The sequence below is a fragment of the Caretta caretta genome, chromosome 2 (assembly GCF_965140235.1).
Source record: "Caretta caretta isolate rCarCar2 chromosome 2, rCarCar1.hap1, whole genome shotgun sequence".
In the NCBI taxonomy this organism is placed as follows: Eukaryota; Metazoa; Chordata; order Testudines; family Cheloniidae; genus Caretta; species Caretta caretta.
In genome coordinates this window covers 83,960,810-83,978,933 of record NC_134207.1, presented here as the reverse complement: position 1 = coordinate 83,978,933, position 18,124 = coordinate 83,960,810, and the positions used below count along the sequence as shown (strand labels likewise).

Here is an 18,124-nt window from a genome sequence, read left to right as displayed (position 1 = left end):
TGTCGGAAAGCATAATCCCAACTATACATACAAAATGATGGGGTATAAATTAGCTGTTACCACTCAAGAAAGAGATCATGGGCAGCGTGTGAACCCCCTATTCTAGGAGGCTAGCCTCCGGCCCTGCCCCTTCTGTCCCTGCCCTGCCCCCTCACTGTCACCCACCATGGCTAGAGAAGCCCCAAGCCCCCCATCATGGCCAGAGGAGCCCCAGCTGGCTGGCCGGAGCTGCCCTGAGCGCCAGTCCACCCGCCCGAGCTGCTTCTGGCCCGTCTGCCTGAGCCGATCCGAGCCCTGGCCTCCTGGAGGAGCTCTAAGCCCCTACACGGCTCCGCCCCAGGACCATGGCGGAGAGCATTAGTGGAGGTTTGGGGAGGCTTAGCCTCCTCCGGCCTCCATTATGTGCCTCCAATGAAAAAGCTCTTGGAGTCATAGATAGATCTCTGAAAACATCTGCTCAATATGCAGCGGCAGTCAAAGAAGCTAGCAGAAAATTAGGAGCCATTAGAAAAGGGATAGATAATAAGACAGCAAATATAACGCCACTATTTAAATTCATGGTACACCCACACCTTGAATGCTGCGTGACTTCTGGTCACCCCATGTCAAAAAATATATATTAGAATTGTGAAAAGTACAGAGAAGGGCAATAAAAATGATTAGGGGTATGGAACAGGTTCCATATGAGGAGAGATTTAAAAGACTGGGCCTGTTCATCTTAGAAAAGAGACAAATAAGGGGGAATATGATAGAGGTCTGTAAAATCATGAATGGTGTGGAGAAAATGACTAAGGAAGTGTTATTTACCCCCTCAGATAACACAAGAACCAGGGGTCACCCAATGAAATTAATAGACAGCAAGTTTAAAACAAACTAAGGGCGTACTTCTTCATACAGTGTATAGGCAGCCTGTGGAACTCTTTGCCAGAGGATGTTGTGAGGGCCAAAAGTATAACTCTGTTCTCTATGCTCTGGGTGTCCCTAATCCTCTGATTGCCAGAAACTGGAACTGGACAACAGAGGATGGATCACTCGATAAATTGCCCTGTTGTGTTCATTCCCTCTGAAACATCTGGCACCAGGCACTGTTGGAAGACAGGGTACTGGCCTAGATGGACCATTGGTCTAACCCAGTATAGCCATTCTTCTGTTCTTTTGTTTATTACGTTAAACAAATCTCTGTGAGAATATTCTCATCCACAATCCAATGCTGTTCCCTCTATTCTTCACCTTTCTTGGAAGCTAAGCTTGTTGCACTCATTGCACATCATGCTTTCTTACAAAAATACTTATAAAAATAATTGGTTTGATATATCTTAAGTACTGTTAGTTGGTATTAAAAGTGTTCACTTTCTTGTCAGTATGTGCTTTTTTTACTCTTTTTTTGGAGATGAATTGATGGATAGCAAATTCAGAACAGGGAGCTGGTCTTTTCAGTCAGCCTCAGGGTTGAAAAAGCCATTGGTTAACAATTTACTTTGTATAACCCTTTACTACACACTTTGGCAACCCTTGTATAATTTGTTAAAGGAATAATGTACCTTGAATTTTAATAACTTTATATCCTTTGTTTTCAGCACTTTATTATAAGCTTTTCAATTCCTGGCTGTACTGGACAGATGTCTAAAAAGGAATGGGGGAACAGAATTACAGCAACTAACACATTGTTCCAAGTTGATACTAGGTTGGCTGATATGGTCTGGATTGCGGAGGTGTGGAGGAGTTAATAGGAAGCCATGATCAGTTGAATATTCCCCAAATACTTCTACTTTAATATGTGATGCCTTACAAAGTCATTTGAGGGTAAATATTTAGAAACTTCATTATTAGTTATTTAGAGCCCAGTCCTGAGATATGCCAATTCACATGGGAGTTGTGGCTGCTCTTCACTTCTCAGGGTTAGGCCCCCATTGGTACTAGCAATGTTTAAGACTTAACCTCCTTTCAGTGGTGCATAGGGCCTTGCACTGGAGAGAACTTCACCTGCCCCAACAATGTATTTTGCCAAATAAAGGAAATAAAGAGGACTCTTGAAACGCCTGGCCTTTCTGTTGGTTAAAATCGTTAAGTATTTTTAGGTAAGTAGGAGTGAACAAGCAGAATATGGTATAAACAAAAAGCTGCAGTTTATTATATTGGAAACTAATACTTTGTGCACTTAGAAATAAAGAAAAGTGAGTTAGGAAAAAATACAGCTGAGAATGGGGAAATGTTCTTTGGGATGTGTACCACTCTTGGTGTGCACAGCAAATTAAACTGAAATCACTTGGAGCTCTGCCTAGGACTGAGGGTATTATAGCATAAGGATCTTAGTTTTTATTTTATTTTACACATGAAGTTCAAGCAAACATGTAAAATGGACAAAACAAACTTTTTTCCAATGAAAATATTTATTGCCCTGTTAAAAAATTACTTTAGTTGCAAACTACAAGTAAACTATGCAAAAAGCTGAAGAATTTGTTCATCACAAATTATGAAAAAAGCCATTTAATGTACATTATAATGTAAAAGCAACTGGAAGAAGAAATAGAATACATGCATTAATGTATTACATATACATTCAGCCTCGGTTGATTAATTCTTAGCTGGGTGTACAAAGGATTTAGGCCCTAGTCCTGCAAAGTCTAAAGCATGTGCTTAATTTTAAGCATGCAAGTAATAGCATTTAGGGCAACGGGGACAACTTACATGGTTGAAGCTGAGCATGTGCTTAAGTCTCTGTAAAACTGGGATCATAAGTGATAACCAACAATCACATAAAGTTCCAAACATGCATATAAGTTTTCATTTAAAAGGAATACAAATTGACATGGATTTTAATTTGCCATGCAAAAAAATTACTGTAAATATTGAATACCTGATGTCACAATATTTATTAAACAATATATTGTTTGTAAGCAAACATTTTAAAACCCTATTCATAGAACAGTTCTCTGTACACTGAACTTTGGAGTACTTCACTGTAAGGAGAGGATGCTGGATTTGAAGTAGATGATATTCCACAGATCTTCTTGTCTAGAGGGGAAAAAAATAAGGTTTGCATTGTGCAGTGCATCAGTGACCATGGTGTGTTTTTGAAAAAAACTGTCTTTTTTTCTATTTTTGGACTAAAGAAGGGTGTTACATATATGAATAACAGATGATAGTGGATACATCTTCCTACTAGTGAACATACAAAAAAAGTCAGTTGGTTACATACTGAAGTGTGTAGTCGTTCTTTTTTTCCTTTTATACAAAGGATCTTCTGGGATTCCCCACTTGTTATTTTCTCTCATGCCATAAAAAGGCCTGTTGTAGTCATGTTCACCTGTGCAAAGTAGGTGTAAAATGCTACCATTATGATTTGGTAGCCGTTTATACCATCTTTTCACTCATTTCACTCAGGTATAAGAATGACCACAAATGTTCATTGCACAGGAGGATTCGGTAATGGAACAAGAACTCAGACCTTCCTTATGGGAGTTAAGATTATTATTATTAGACTTCTAGCCCTTAGTGTTCCCAAATTTAGGTTTGGGTGAGGTGAAAAAAGAGTGAATATTGCTAATAGCTAGATCTAATAGGGATAATAGCTATGAAGAAACAATCATGGTGAAATGAGTTGTCTTATTTTCCTGTCAAAAGACTCACTTCTAGGTCAATTTCTGATGTAATGTGCATTTAGGTGCACCAACATAGCCAAACCAACGTGGATGGTAGTCTTGTTTTTATTATGTTATGCATAAATTCAAAGACCCAGTGCCTCCTCTTCTGCAGCAAGGGACTCTGGGGATGAAATCCAGTATTGCCAATCCCAAGTGTTCAAAAATCATGAGTCAGGCCCCAGAAAATCATGAGATTGCATTTAACATCATGTGATTTTTAAAGTATACTAGATGCTGTGTTCTTTTTATTTTCTTGCTGGCTTTTGAGCCTTTCTAATGAGCTCAGGCCCTGTTTTCCAACTTTTCCTCTACGGATCTGAAACACACATTTTTTTTAAATAACAAGGTGAGATTCTCAAATAATCATAAACTCCAAGAGCTGGGGCTTTAAGAAAAACACCCAATATTGCACTGGTGATTAAAATTATGAGCTGGCAACACTGGCAATCTCTGAGAGAATCCCCTCACAAAGATTTCCCCCCACATTGCCTTGTCAAGGATAGGGTTTGCCCTCCGCTCCCACCTCATTCCTAGCCAAAGGTCACAGAACCTGCCCCAGGCTAATGCTTTCTTAGTGGATCCATGGGATGCCAGGTTCATTTGCATAGAGGCCTGTGCCTTCACAGAGGATCTGGCCCTGAGCAGGTCCGTCTCTCAGTGTGACTTCATTGGAACTGTGCAGGAACATCCGTGGATGCAGAGGATGGTTGGGCTCCACGGAAGAAGTAATAGGTATCTTTTCCGGATGTTCTCCTTGGGGTTAGAGAACATTATGCATCTTTCCAGCCTGCCCTTCCCTCCTGGACATCCCTAAACCTGCAGTGTAGCCTCTGTGAGACCCAGAGGAGGGAGGACGGCCAAGCTTCCTTCCACACAGATGGTGGGAGGAAACATGTGAAGCTTCCCCTTTGCATGTGAATCTAAAATATGCCCATTAGTTAGAGAGCAGTATTTATCCCAAGATTGTATGGCACAATATTATAATGAGCTGTTACAAGTCACTACATCTGTTCTGAATTTGTCCTCTCTATGTTTAACAAGTGTCAAGCACAGCAAGATGACCTAAACTATGATCAGACTAATTAGCAGTCTTTTATCTTTGATTAATGGACGTGAAGGCATGGTATCTAATGCCAGAGCCCTAGCATGCTGTTCTGTAGTTGTGACACAGTTATCTTTGGACAGAACACTTGCCTCAGTATTATCTTGTCCTAGATATTACTTAGAGCTTGAGGATCTAATTTATAAATAAGTGTGGTCTATGGATATTAGCATGACAGGTCTGAATTTTAAAGACCAAAACACTGAGCATTTGGTTTTATTTTTCATACCACTTTTATCTTCCATCTATCAAATGGAGAGACAGGCATAGACTGTATCATGGACCTAATCCTATTCCAGTTTAAAGCCGTTGCAATGCAGAAAAGAATAGATGGATGCTACTACTTTTTAAGTTCACCATACAAAGAGAAACAACATACCGTCCTTAAAAAGTCTGCTTGTAAAGTTGCAAAGCTTTCGCAGCTACATATTCAATGAACTCAGAGCTCCCTATAACTAAATCATGAGGAACCTTAATTGTGAAAGTAGGTGAAGTCAGAATATTCACATCTACCACTGTTTCATTCAGACTGGAAGAATCTGCTCCTTGGATACTTGGTGACACCTGAAATAGAACAACCTAGTTTAGTTACTGTAACCCAGTACACTTTGTCAATTTGTTAATACCTGTTTTGCATCCTCTCACTTTTAGAATGAAAAATGAAAAGTGAGGGCCTTTTAAAACATGGGTGTTTCCATCCATTGGCTTTCTTCTGAAGTGAGCAGTAGCTTTTTAGGTTCATGTCAATATATATTTTGGCCGGGTGGGGGGTGGGGGGAAGCAGGTGTGGCAGTAATGCACTGCACCACCATGGTGGAGATGTGCACATTAGTGTTTGTACAGTGCTTTATTGATGCTAAGTATTGTCCTGTTATTTCTTAGACTCATGACAATGAGGGCCCCAAATTGCAAACATATAGGTGTACAGGAGTCATCTCATTAATTTCAATGGATGATTCAATGGATGGGCAACAAAAATGATTAGGGGTCTGGAACACATGACTTATGAGGAGAGGCTGAGGGAACTGGGATTGTTTAGTTTGCGGAAGAGAAGAATGAGGGGGGATTTGATAGCTGCTTTCAACTATCTGAAAGGGGGTTCCAAAGAGGATGGTTCTAGACTATTCTCAGTGGTAGAAGAGGACAGGACAAGGAGTAATGGTCTCAAGTTGCAGTGGGGGAGGTTTAGGTTGGATATTAGGAAAAACTTTTTCACTAGGAGGGTGGTGAAACACTGGAATGCGTTACCTAGGGAGGTGATAGAATCTCCTTCCTTAGAAGTTTTTAAGGTCAGGCTTGACAAAGCCCTGGCTGGGATGATTTAGTTGGGGATTGGTCCTGCTTTGAGCAGGGGTTGGACTAGATGACCTCCTGAGGTCCCTTCCAACCCTGATATTCTATGATTCTATGATTCATGTGATTAGTTACTCGTGCTGGCATGTTTACAGAATCACATTCGAGTTTTGCCTCTGTATTTCCCAAAGCAGACAATTTGAAGTCAGGCTGAAAAAATTGTAAGTATTCAGAAGTATTGTTTGTCCTCTGTGTTCCTGTTTTTCCATTTTTCTTAAACAAAAGGCAACTGTACTATATTGAGTCTACCAGTGTGAGGGGTTATCTCAGGACTAAAGCCTTCAGAAACTGGAATACAGTCACATTTTTTTTACATGATGAAACCATATAATACTGGGAAAAATATGAGCCTAGTCCTGAGAGATGCTATGGAGGAAAGAGTATGTTCTCTCTGTGCAGTGGTAGTGGCATAGCCAATGATTCTACATAGAATCAATGTTGAGATAACAGCAGGCTGACAGCAGTGCTTTGCAAAAAGAGAGAAGGATTTGTCCCTATACCAGTACAAGTTAGCATTATTTATTCTTGTTTTATCACTGTGTAAAGATCTCTGGTTATTTATAAGGTATTTACTGGATTATTTTTGTGTGCCATACAACCTATGTTGTAATAAAATTCTTTACATTTTCGATACTTGGAGCTCTAATTTTGTTATACCGATCTAATAAAGATGTATGTGTTCTGTGCTACCCCTTGGAAGAGCCTCTCTTCTTCTGGAAAGGTAATCTGGGGGCAACCAAACCTGTTAGTGCCAATTTACTTTTGTCAGGCAGTGATATAGGTTGGCCCTGTCAGTTATCCATCATACTAAAAGGATTTAGAGTAGAATAGTTTCTAATCTCTGGAGTTTCAGATCATCAAGGGATTATCAAGTATACTTAAAATCAACCTTAGTAAGAGCTTGATGTTTTAAAGACCAAAAATAACACACAAAACACACACTATCCTCCCAACTTGTCCTGAAGCTAAGTGTGAGTGAAATATAGAGCACAGACATCACGGTCCAATAGTTACTTCCCTTTTAATAACTAGCCTTTCTTTACCTTTACTATATTGAAAATGTTTTCTGATCCGATGGTCAAGTTGGATAGTTCTGACACCCACCCGAACCTTTCTTTCATTTTGCCCAACAAGTAGGAAGTGTCTTCTGTGTGACGCTGAATCACCTGGAGGATCTGCTCATACTGTTCACCCGAGACATTAACGAGCTTAAAGGCTTCATCAAACTTTATGTGTAGTTCAGGAACGTTTGGACAGTCTGGTTAAAAAACAGACATCAAACTTTATTGGAAAGCATTCATTTTTTACACTTATGTATGTGTATAAAAGTACATATATAGGTTTTATTTCTAGTGTGGGTTTTAAAAAAAAAAATCCAAGGTAATTTTTGCTGAAATATTTCAATGAGTTTGGGTTAGATACATGACACCTAGAGTCACTTATCCTTTATGGTAAGTGGACACAGTAGTATGCTAAATAAAAACCTTACCATTACTACATACAGAGATTTATGTTAGTGTATAAATTGGCTATCATTTCCTTTAATTGCCTGTAGCTCTTTATCTGTTCATTGCCAGTGAGCCTATAATACATGCTGTTAGCTTTTATTACTGTTGAATTTTAAGGCCTAATTTTATTTCAGAGGAGCAATAAACATTAGTATAAAGAAAAGGAGTACTTGTGGCACCTTAGAGACTAACCAATTTATTTGAGCATAAGCTCTGTAGGCAAGGACGGGCCAGTCTCCCAAGATTTCCCAGAAGTCACCTACTACAGGACAGGCCTAACAAAGAAAATAACAGAACGCCACTAGCCGTCACCTTCAGCCCCCAACTAAAACCCCTCCAACGCATTATCAGGGATCTACAACCTATCCTGAAGGATGACCCAACACTCTCACAAATCTTGGGAGACAGGCCAGTCCTTGCCTACAGACAGCCCCCCAACCTGAAGCAAATACTCACCAGCAACCACATACCACACAACAGAACCACTAACCCAGGAACCTATCCTTGCAACAAAGCCTGTTGCCAACTGTGCCCACATATCTATTCAGGGACACCATCACAGGCCCTAATAACATCAGCCACACTATCAGAGGCTCGTTCACCTGCACATCTACCAATATGATATATGCCATCATGTGCCAGCAATGCCCCTCTGCCATGTACATTGGTCAAACTGGACAGTCTCTACGTAAAAGAATAAATGGACACCAATCAGATGTCAAGAATTATAACATTCATAAACCAGTCGGAGAACACTTTAATCTCTCTGGTCACGCAATTACAGACATGAAAGTTGAGATATTACAACAGAAAAACTTCAAAACCAGACTCCAGCGAGAGACTGCTGAATTGGAATTCATTTGCAAATTGGATACAATTAAGTTAGGCTTGAATAGAGACTGGGAGTGGCTAAGTCATTATGCAAGGTAATCTATTTCCCCTTGTTTTTTCCTACCAACCCCCCCACCCCTCCATTCCTCAGACCTTCTTGTTAAACCCTGGATTTGTGCTGGAAATGGCCCACCTTGATTATCATACACATTGTAAGGAGAGTGATCACTTTAGATAAGCTATTACCAGCAGGAGAGTGGGGTGGGGGAGAGAAAACCTTTTGTAGTGATAAACACCCATTTTTTCATGGTTTGTGTGTATAAAAACATCTTCTGTATTTTCCACAGTATGCATCCGATGAAGTGAGCTGTAGCTCATGAAAGCTTATGCTCAAATAAATTGGTTAGCCTCCAAGGTGCCACAAGTACTCCTTTTCTTTTTGCAAATACAGACTAACACGGCTGTTACTCTGAAACCAAACATTAGTATGTAACTAGATTAATCTGTTACTGAACTTGTAGATGTAAGCATAATGGTAGCTTTTTAGGTTCTGTAAACAGCTATGCTCATTGCACATGAAATTAGAATTTGGCCCACAATGTACCATTAAAAACCCCTTCAGAGAACTCTTTGTGACTATCATTTTAACTTCTGTGCTAGTAAATAAAATTGGCCCAATTCTAGCATCATTAAAACATCCCAGTGAAGTCTCTCAAACTGATCAGTCACATTTGTATTTCTTGTTTCTCATTCAGTATTTTGGATTGCTGTATTTTTAATTACAGAGGGGGGTGCTTATAAGGCATCACTGTGGTTTTTAAGGCATCACTAGTTTGGGAGAAGATGGGGTGGGGTGGCTACAGACTTACCACCCAGCAGCAGGAGTCTGCATAGCAATTCTGGCTGATTCAGCCAGAATTCCTCTAAAGTTTCTTGAAGAGTGTGCCAGAGCTCTGCCACCCTTTTACTTGGTACAATGTGCCCTCCTCATTTCCACTCACCAGCTCAGCTCTGCTGGCTGGTGAAGAAAACAAGGTGTAGTCATGGCTCATTCAGCCCTCACTTTCCCTTTGGTGAAATGAATCCCAAGTAAAATTACATCTGGCTCTGTGCCAGAGTACATGGAGCATGGGGCGGTTTAGAATCACCTTGTACCCCCTCTGCAATTTTGCACCCAGGCAGGGCCAATCACAATCTGGCCCCTTGTTTTCTCTGGAGGCTGGTATCTTTACCAATAAAATACATACTATCTTGCTGTGGAACATCACTTTGGAAATGAGGCAAGAGTGTTAACAACTGAGTTATACTGACACTGTGTGGAGACATTGGGGAAGGGTAAATTAAATCATTTGCATCAACTCTGTTGCTTTTGAATTCACATTAATAGTAAATCTGCAGAAGCTGAAACTTAATTCCAAAAATATGTAAATAGGACAATAGAAAATTATAGCACCAATATCTGAAAAAAAAAAAAAAAAAAACAAAAGGAAAGGTCACTGCTTTATCATGGACAAGGTATTATAGAAACAAACTAGAAAATAACTATTTACCTCTCATCAGGTTATCCTGACATTTCTGGCATCTCTCATGAAACTGTGGGCATCCTGATGAATTCTGACGGAGCTCTTTACACAGAGCTCTCTTGTGTCCTGGTATGATCTTTGAAAACATGCCACTTTTGTCAGAATCTAGAGTGAATATACAGTATAAAGTGAGCCAACTGAAGTTAGGGGCCTGTTGATATCTTCTTATTGCTGTTTCCTACTCCATTTTTTAAAAAAAAATAAAACTTCCAGGCCTGAATTCAAAATGAGTGAGCATAAGAACAGAACAATAGTAACCAAAGCATGCTCCCCTTGAAACAGTATGTGTCACTATCATATGATCCCTTATAAAAATATACCAAATTATTCTGCATGAAGAGTCCAAAACACTACCTATAGTGTTTTGGACTATTACTGTAGAACATGGTTCTCAATCTGCAGGTTGCGACTTCCAAGGATGTAATTAACTGGTCAAGAGGGGTTGCAACCACTGTGCCTTTATATACTGCTAGATGAGAGTGGGTTCACAAAACTGATTTCTGTGATAATATGCGGTCATGATATGGAAAGATTGAGAACCACTGCTGTAGCATAATCTAGCTTTTTTTTTAAAATAAGGGATTTTCTTTTTAGACAAGTACTAGCATATATTTAGTTTAAATAATGATTGTTTCTCCCTTAACATTATTAAAATATAAAGAATATTTTTATATGTACTCTTGAAATTCTTTCATATTTTGGACTCAAGATAGTGTCAATTAAAATTAAAGCTCCTTTTTCTTTTTAGAGAGCTTAGTTTTCCTTGTAGAAGTATATCTGGAATATTTTTCCCTTTCTTGTCTATTTAAAGAAAAAAGCTGTCAGGGAGTTCAACCTATTCATATTCATAGGCTGCAAAAGAGAGTCCATGCACTGATACTTTTCTGAGTTATGTACTTTCATTTGAAATTTCCTTTCAAAAACTAATATCTTCCATAGTTGTTTGCTCTGAATAAAGGATATTCAATATGTGTTATTCAAAATAAGGGATTCAATATGTGTAATGACTCAGCCACTCCCAGACTCATTACACATGTTGAATCTATTTCCCTAAGTTAAGTATCCTCACACCTTCTTGTCTACTGTCTAAATGGGCCATCTTGATTATCATTACAAAAGTTTTTTTTCTCCTGCTGATAATAGCTCATCTTAACTAATTAGCTTCTTGCAGTTTGTATGGCAACTTCCACCTTCTCTCTCTCTCTCTCTCTCTCTCTCTCTATATATATATCTTCTTACTATATGTTCCATTCTATGCATCCGATGAAATGGGCTGTAGCCCACAAAAGCTTATGCTCTAATAAATTCGTTAGTCTCTAAGGTGCCACAAGTACTCCTGTTCTTTTTGCAGATACAGACTAACATGGCTGCTACTCTGAAACCTGCTGCTGAAAGTTGGATTATCTCCTCTGCATGGTTATAAATGGAGTGCAGGTGGTGTCAACAGCCTGTCTTATGATGCTCTCCTCCACCCCCCACCCTTGAAAACCATTGTCATCCCCTCAAAAACAACCTTAGCTGTCCTAAATGGAATTCTTCCCATTTGCTGGAGCACTTCATGTCTTTGTGTCTTGTTGGCACATTAGGTGCCTATTACAGCTACAAGCTGGTCTCACAGCTGACTGACGCATCTGTTTCCTGACTTTTTGTGGCTGGTGACATGTCTTAACCTTTTAGGAGCAAATGAAGCACATCAGCACAATATGCGGTTCTTGCTGACTAATGTTAAGATCAGATTTGTCAGTCAGCCACATGAAAATCCATATCTGCACTGAACACCCAGGAAGTCCTGCAAATGCTTTGAGAATTATTATAGGAATCAGGCTCTGTGGAGACAGTAGCATAAGCTCTAAACTAGCATTCTATGGACATGGAGATGTGGAATTCTGTCTTTTTATTTTATTATTCCAAATTTTAATTTGGCCAATAAAGTTATGTTTGACCCATATCTGCTTATCCAAGAGTAGGGTGACCATATTTCCCTATTCTGAATATGGGACACTTGGTAAAATTACTCATATTCAAGTGAGTTCAACGGCAATCAGTCAGAACTATGCAGTACAAACATTCAATTTAACATCAAGTTGACTGAGCCCCTGTTAAAAAGAAATACTGCGTAGCTGGATTCTTTTTATTTGCTTTCTTATCTTTAAGGCTGTAGGGTTCACACAGGGAGAGGTGACACACACACACGCCCATACACCTCTCTCACACAAAGTGGGGGTGACCGACCTACCTGACCCTCCCTGCCTGGTGCTCTCCGCCCTCCACGCCTGGCTGGGCCCCCGGGACAGACCCTCCTCTCCTGGTACCTGGCACCACATCTTCCCAAGGCAACAAGTGGGGGGAACACAGGGTCACATACCCTCCACCCCCACCGCCAATTTCTGCCAGGGTTCACACCAGAATGTGGCCAGCAGCAGCCTTTTGGCACTTTGCGGGAGGGAAGGGATGGGAGCTCCTTCCAACGACAGGGAAAGTGGGGAAGGGATGACTTGGCCTGTGTCTTTGCAGAGCTCATCTCTCTCCCCCTCCCCCACTCCCCTGTGGCTGGAAGCAGCTTGTCCTTCCCTGCCCGCACAGTGTCAAAAGGCAGCTAATACCTCCAGGCTGCTGCTGGCCACCGACATAACCCAGCTGCCTCCTGTCGCCTGGCTATAGCATGGGCAGGAAGGGGTTAAGCCCTAAGGATGCATTGTGCACCAGGGCCCAGGGAAACTGACTGCAGGGGATTCAGCGAACCCCACCAGAGAGGTGGCTCAGCAGGCGAGGGTGCCTAGGCGACGAAGCAGCCCTACACTCCCTGGGGTGCAGGACCTGGGGCAGGGGGTTGGGGGGGTGAAGAGGGTGCTAAGCCCCTGCCTGGTGGGCTGCTGTGGAGCCTGCAGGGTCGGGGCGCAAACAGGCTGGAAATCGCTTCCCGCCCCGAAACCCCTTTCCCCCTCGCCACTCCAGAGCTTAGCTGAGGGGTGAAGAGGCTTCCCCGTGCCAGCGCTGTGTGGGGCTTTGGCACATGCAGGGCTTGGCTCCTTATGGCCAGCGTCCTGGGATGGAGGGTCTTGGGCTTTTCCAGGTTCCTGGCCCAGCCAGAGGCAGAGGGGGAAGGAAGGAGCCTGCCGGCCAGGCTCTTGGTGAGTTGAGTGATCTGACCAGGGGCTGGTTCTCCGCACAGCACTGGGAGTGGGATGCACCCCACCGGAGAAAATGGAGGAGCAGTGGGGTTGGGGGGGCGGGGGAGGTGAAGGGGCAAAGCAGGGAGAGGACAGCAAGAGGGGGAGCACCCAAAGGGCTAATGGGTGGGCAGCAGAGGTGACATGTAACCAGCTGCCGCCTGGCGCCTGCCCATACTCACCAGCCACCGCAGCTCGCAGCCAGTGCCGTCCAGAAACAGGACGGTGGGGGGCCCTGCTGGCTGAGAGCCAGCACACAGCGGAGGCTGAGCTGATGGACCAGCAGGGGGAGTGGCCGGCCCTGCACGCTGCAGCTTTGCCCTGCCACCAGCCTTGCACACACACCCCCATTGTTGGCCACTGGACACCCCCACTCATCACTGGTGGGCGGATGGCTGGTGAGCAGGGATCTGGCCAGCAGCAGGACCCACCAGTACTGATGAGAGGGGGATACAGAAAATATGGGACAATTTGCCCATTTTAAAGAAAAAGTTGGGACAGCTGCAGGAGGGCTTAAATACAGGACTGTCCCTTTAAAAACAGGACATCTGGTCACCCTATCCAAGAGGGCTTTCAGACCTTCACACAACATGTGTTATGCTATTTATATCCTCAAACTGAATTGCTAACCATTTAATAACTATTGCTAACACTTGTGAAAGTTTGATGTTATTGGTACCAAGGTCTGTTTTAACTTCTTCTCACACTTGCCTTTGGCTTGTTCTGGCAAATCTCTTGTACTGTCTGTGTATTCATCAAATGCTTCAGTAATCACCTCACTGACACCTTCAAACAGAGTCTTGCTGAAGTCAAAAAATATCTGAAGGAAGCCTGGCATACCCCAGTCTTTCTGAAAACCACTATTTCTCATAGGCTCCTCAGGGAAAGCAGGCGTATAGTAGGGCTCAGTTAAGTCCAGATCAGACATGAAATATATTTGAAAAGATTGATCAAATTCTTTTTGTATCTGTTTGAAAAAAGCAAAGCTTTTATCAAATATTGTGCTCACATCCGATAACAGCTGGCTAAATAAATCTTCCATTTGTACTAACTGGGCATCTTCCTTCTCGGGCTTTTCATTTAACTGAAGGTCTTTTCCTTGATCCTCATGAAAAGTAAAAGTCAAAGGAGACATTTTCCTGAAAAAATCTTCAACCTGTATATGCAGAAATATATTGGCTGTCAGACAAGTTATCAGACCTTCATCGTCTCAGGGCAGCAGCTATAAAGAATTTCTTCAAATGCTCATAGAGATGAAGGGGATGCATCCCTGATATCTGGTCCATTTTCCAAATTATAGCCTATATTCTAAAGACTATTGCGAAATTAGTCTACATGGTGTTAATATTTACACTAAATCCCCACTAAAGAGGATGCCAGTCTTTGAACCAGTTGGCCTCTAATCTACTGAGCCATTAGGTTCTTGTTAATAGTTGCGACACGGCCGCAAAATTAAATTTGGGCATCACCTAACAAATACTTTGGTCTTCATCTGGGAAACACCTTTGTGAGCTGCATTATAGTAATGTAGTAAATACATGTTGAACAGAAGGCAATTGTTCTTTCTCTGCTATTCAGACATCAACAATTCTCTCACCAAGGCCCAAACCCTCAAGTTCTTACTCAAGCTACAACCTTTGAAATCAGTGGATGGTTGGTCCAAGAAAGAACTAAGTAAAGTCTTCGGAATTTGGCCTCAAATACACTTCTTCCTTGTTTTTAAATTTATAAGTTTAAATATAAGTTTGTCATTACAACTATCAATGTGAGGGCTTCATAGAACCCATGGAGTTCACTGTGGAGATTACCAAAATAATGCCAAAGACAGCATGATGCTACAGCATGTGTGTATTTAAAGTATGATATGACTCTAAAAAAATTACTTTGTAAAAATGGCATGATGGGGTTTCAAGTTTATTGTCTCTCAGTGCCTTTCAGAGCAACTGTGATCTTTTAACCAGTAAAAAATAAATAGCAAACTTGCCCTCAGAGTTGAAAGGCAAACTGTATTCTTTCTGAGTTGTGCATTGTCATAAAAATAAAGGGAAGGGTAACCACCTTTCTGTATACAGTGCTATAAAATCCCTCCTGGCCAGAGGCAAAACCCTTTCACCTGTAAAGGGTTAAGAAGCTAAGATAACCTCGCTGGCACCTGACCAAAATGACCAATGAGGAGACAAGGTACTTTCAAATTGGGAGGGGGGGGGGGACAAAGGGCCTGTCTGTCTGTGTGATGCTTTTGCTGGGAACAGATCAGAAATGCAGACTCAGAACTTCTGTAAAGTTAGTAAGTAACCTAGCTAGAAATGCCTTAGATTTCCTTTTGTTTAATGGCTGATAAAATACACTGTGCTGAATGGAATGTATATTCCTGTTTTTGTGTCTTTTTGTAACTTAAGGTTTTGCCTAGAGGGATTCTCTATGTTTTGAATCTGATTACCCTGTAAGGTATTTACCATCCTGATTTTACAGAGGTGATTCTCTTACCTTTTCTTTAATCAATATTCTTCTTTTAAGAACCTGATTGATTTTTCATTGTTCTTAACATCCAAGGGTTTGGGTCTGTGTTCACCTGTACAAATTGGTGAGGATTTTTATCAAGCCTTCCCCAGGAAAGGGGGTGTAGGGCTTGGGGGGGAAGACATTTCCAAGTGGGCTCTTTCCCTGTTTAACACGCTTGGTGGTGGCAGCATAGGGCTCAAGGACAAGGCAAAGTTTGTACCTTGGGGAAGTTTTTAACCTAAGCTGGTAAGAATAAGCTTAGGGGGTCTTTCATGCAGGTCCCCACATCTGTACCCTAGAGTTCAGAGTGCGGAAGGAACCTTGACATGCATTATCATTAATAACTTTGACTCAATTGAGGTGTATTCCGGTGAAGTTAAGGTGTAATTAAAATGTATGCTTTGAGATAAAGATTTTGCAATTAGAATTTAGATCACAATTCTGTTGATGATGAACACGCCAAGAAAGAATCTGTCCTTTCTCTCAGAAGTGTGTTGGCTCTGAACTGCTAACAGGAGTTAAGAGTAGTAAAAAATGTATCTTTGCTTCAAAAGTAGTAGATATGACATGGAATAAACACATGAAGGACAGCTGCTGTGTAGGAAGAGTCAATTTTTTAAATGGTCACTTTACTGATCATAACCACAGTTTTAAGATGTACTGTATCTCAGAAGAAAAACAAAAATTGTGGCATTTTTCACACATAGTACCAATAATTACTGAACATCTTAACTCAAATTGTACTGTGGGTTGCATCATTATAATTCTGGAGTAACTCCACTGAAGCAAATTACTCAGTGGAGAAGGACCTAGGGGTGACAGTGGACAAGAAGCTGGATATGAGTCAACAGTGTGCCCTTGTTGCCAAGGCCAATGGCATTTTGGGGTGTATAAGTAGGGGCATTGTCAGCAGATCGAGGGACGTGATTGTTCCCCTCTATTCGACATTGGTGAGGCCTCAACTGGAGTAGTGTCCAGTTTTGGGCCCCACACTACAAGAAGGATGTGGAGAAATTGGAGAGAGTCCAGCGAAGGGCAACAAAAATGATTAGGGGACTGGAACACATGAGTTATGAGGAGAGGCTGAGGGAACTGGGATTGTTTAGTCTACAGAAGAGAAGAATGACGGGGGATTTGATAGCTGCTTTTAACTACCTGAAAGGTGGATCCAAGAGGATGGATCTAGACTATTCTCAGTGATAGCAGATGACAGGACAAGGAGTAATGGTCTCAAGTTGCAGTGGGGGAGGTTTAGGTTGGATATTAGGAAAATCTTTTTCACTAGGAGGGTGGTGAAACACTGGAATGTGTTACCTAGGGAGGTGGTGGAATCCCCTTCCTTAGAAGTTTTTAAGGTCAGGCTTGACAAAGCCCTGGCTGGGATGATTTAGTTGGGATTGGTCCTGCTCTGGGCAGGGGGTTGGACTAGATGGCCTCCAGAGGTCCCTTCCAACTCTGTTATTCTATGATTCTACTCCATTGATTTCAGTGGAGTCACTTCAGAGTTACACCAGTGTCACAGAACAGGCTCAATGTGCAGTGATCTGAAGCCAAATGAGATCTGTTCCGCCCAAATCCATGGTTCCAGATCCCAATATCAAATTGTTTTTGATAATCCAATACTAATGGCATATCTTCCCATTTGAGAAAACAAGATATGCTCACTTAAAAGGGTTAGGTTAAGAGGCAACTAAAGGAAGATTGCTTGCCGGAGGCTGACTTTCTTCTTACCTTACTTGTAAATGTTGACAAACTGTGCTGGCAGGTTGTATAAAATCTCATGCAGTTACTTTCTAAGCAAGTTTTACATTCATCCCAGAGATTTCTCAGAGACACCTGACATTGTCTTTCTTCTTCCTCTAATTGTTCTTTCACTTCGTCCATAAGCTGCAGAGCCTCCTAATTGAGAAAAAGGGTCACAATTTGTTCACTACATTTAATTAATTCCAGTTTTCACATTAGTGAAACACTCATCCCAGCCCACCAGTAATTAAGTTCCCTGTAGTTATTTGTGGTTTAACCTTTGTCCCTAACAAAGGGCCAGATAGTCCCTCTGCCTGAATTGCATGTGGAGGAGGCTGAAAACTCTGTAAAGTTCCCCTTACATAGTTTCCCTGATGTCTTTCCCTTAGCGGACAGAGCCTAAGAAACCCGGTAGATCTCTGAGATCCATTTCTATCTCAGAGGGTATGCTGAGGCCAAGGCTATGGAGGGGCCCCAGTTCAGCCCCTCATGCCTATAACCTCAAATCTTTATTTTCCCATATAGTATTCCAGAGCACTTTCCCATTTAGCTAATATTCCCTTTTGTTCCATTTGTTAATCCTGCATTCCTTTAGCCCAAATATTTCAGTGATCTAAGCTCCTGCTGTCTGTAAACTCCTTTTTTAATAAAGAAATATGGAGAAGTATTGAATTTCCCCTCTATTGGC

General features: G+C 41.6%; 1 protein-coding gene across 2 annotated transcripts in view; it reads right to left on the bottom strand.

The window, feature by feature from the left end:
- Nucleotides 1–2,405: 2,405 nt before the first annotated feature.
- CLUL1 (clusterin like 1) overlaps nt 2,406–18,124 on the bottom strand; it is a 32,421-nt gene continuing 16,702 nt past the window's right edge. For both annotated transcript variants that reach the window (XM_048837173.2, XM_075124761.1), the window contains 6 exons: nt 17,425–17,592; nt 13,903–14,347; nt 9,989–10,126; nt 7,143–7,357; nt 5,126–5,310; nt 2,406–3,015 (listed from right to left, as the gene is read on the bottom strand). In XM_048837173.2, coding sequence (XP_048693130.1) covers nt 5,131–5,310; nt 7,143–7,357; nt 9,989–10,126; nt 13,903–14,347; nt 17,425–17,592 — 1,146 coding nt within the window. In that variant the 3' untranslated portion in view covers nt 2,406–3,015; nt 5,126–5,130. The remainder of the gene's footprint in view (nt 3,016–5,125; nt 5,311–7,142; nt 7,358–9,988; nt 10,127–13,902; nt 14,348–17,424; nt 17,593–18,124) is intronic.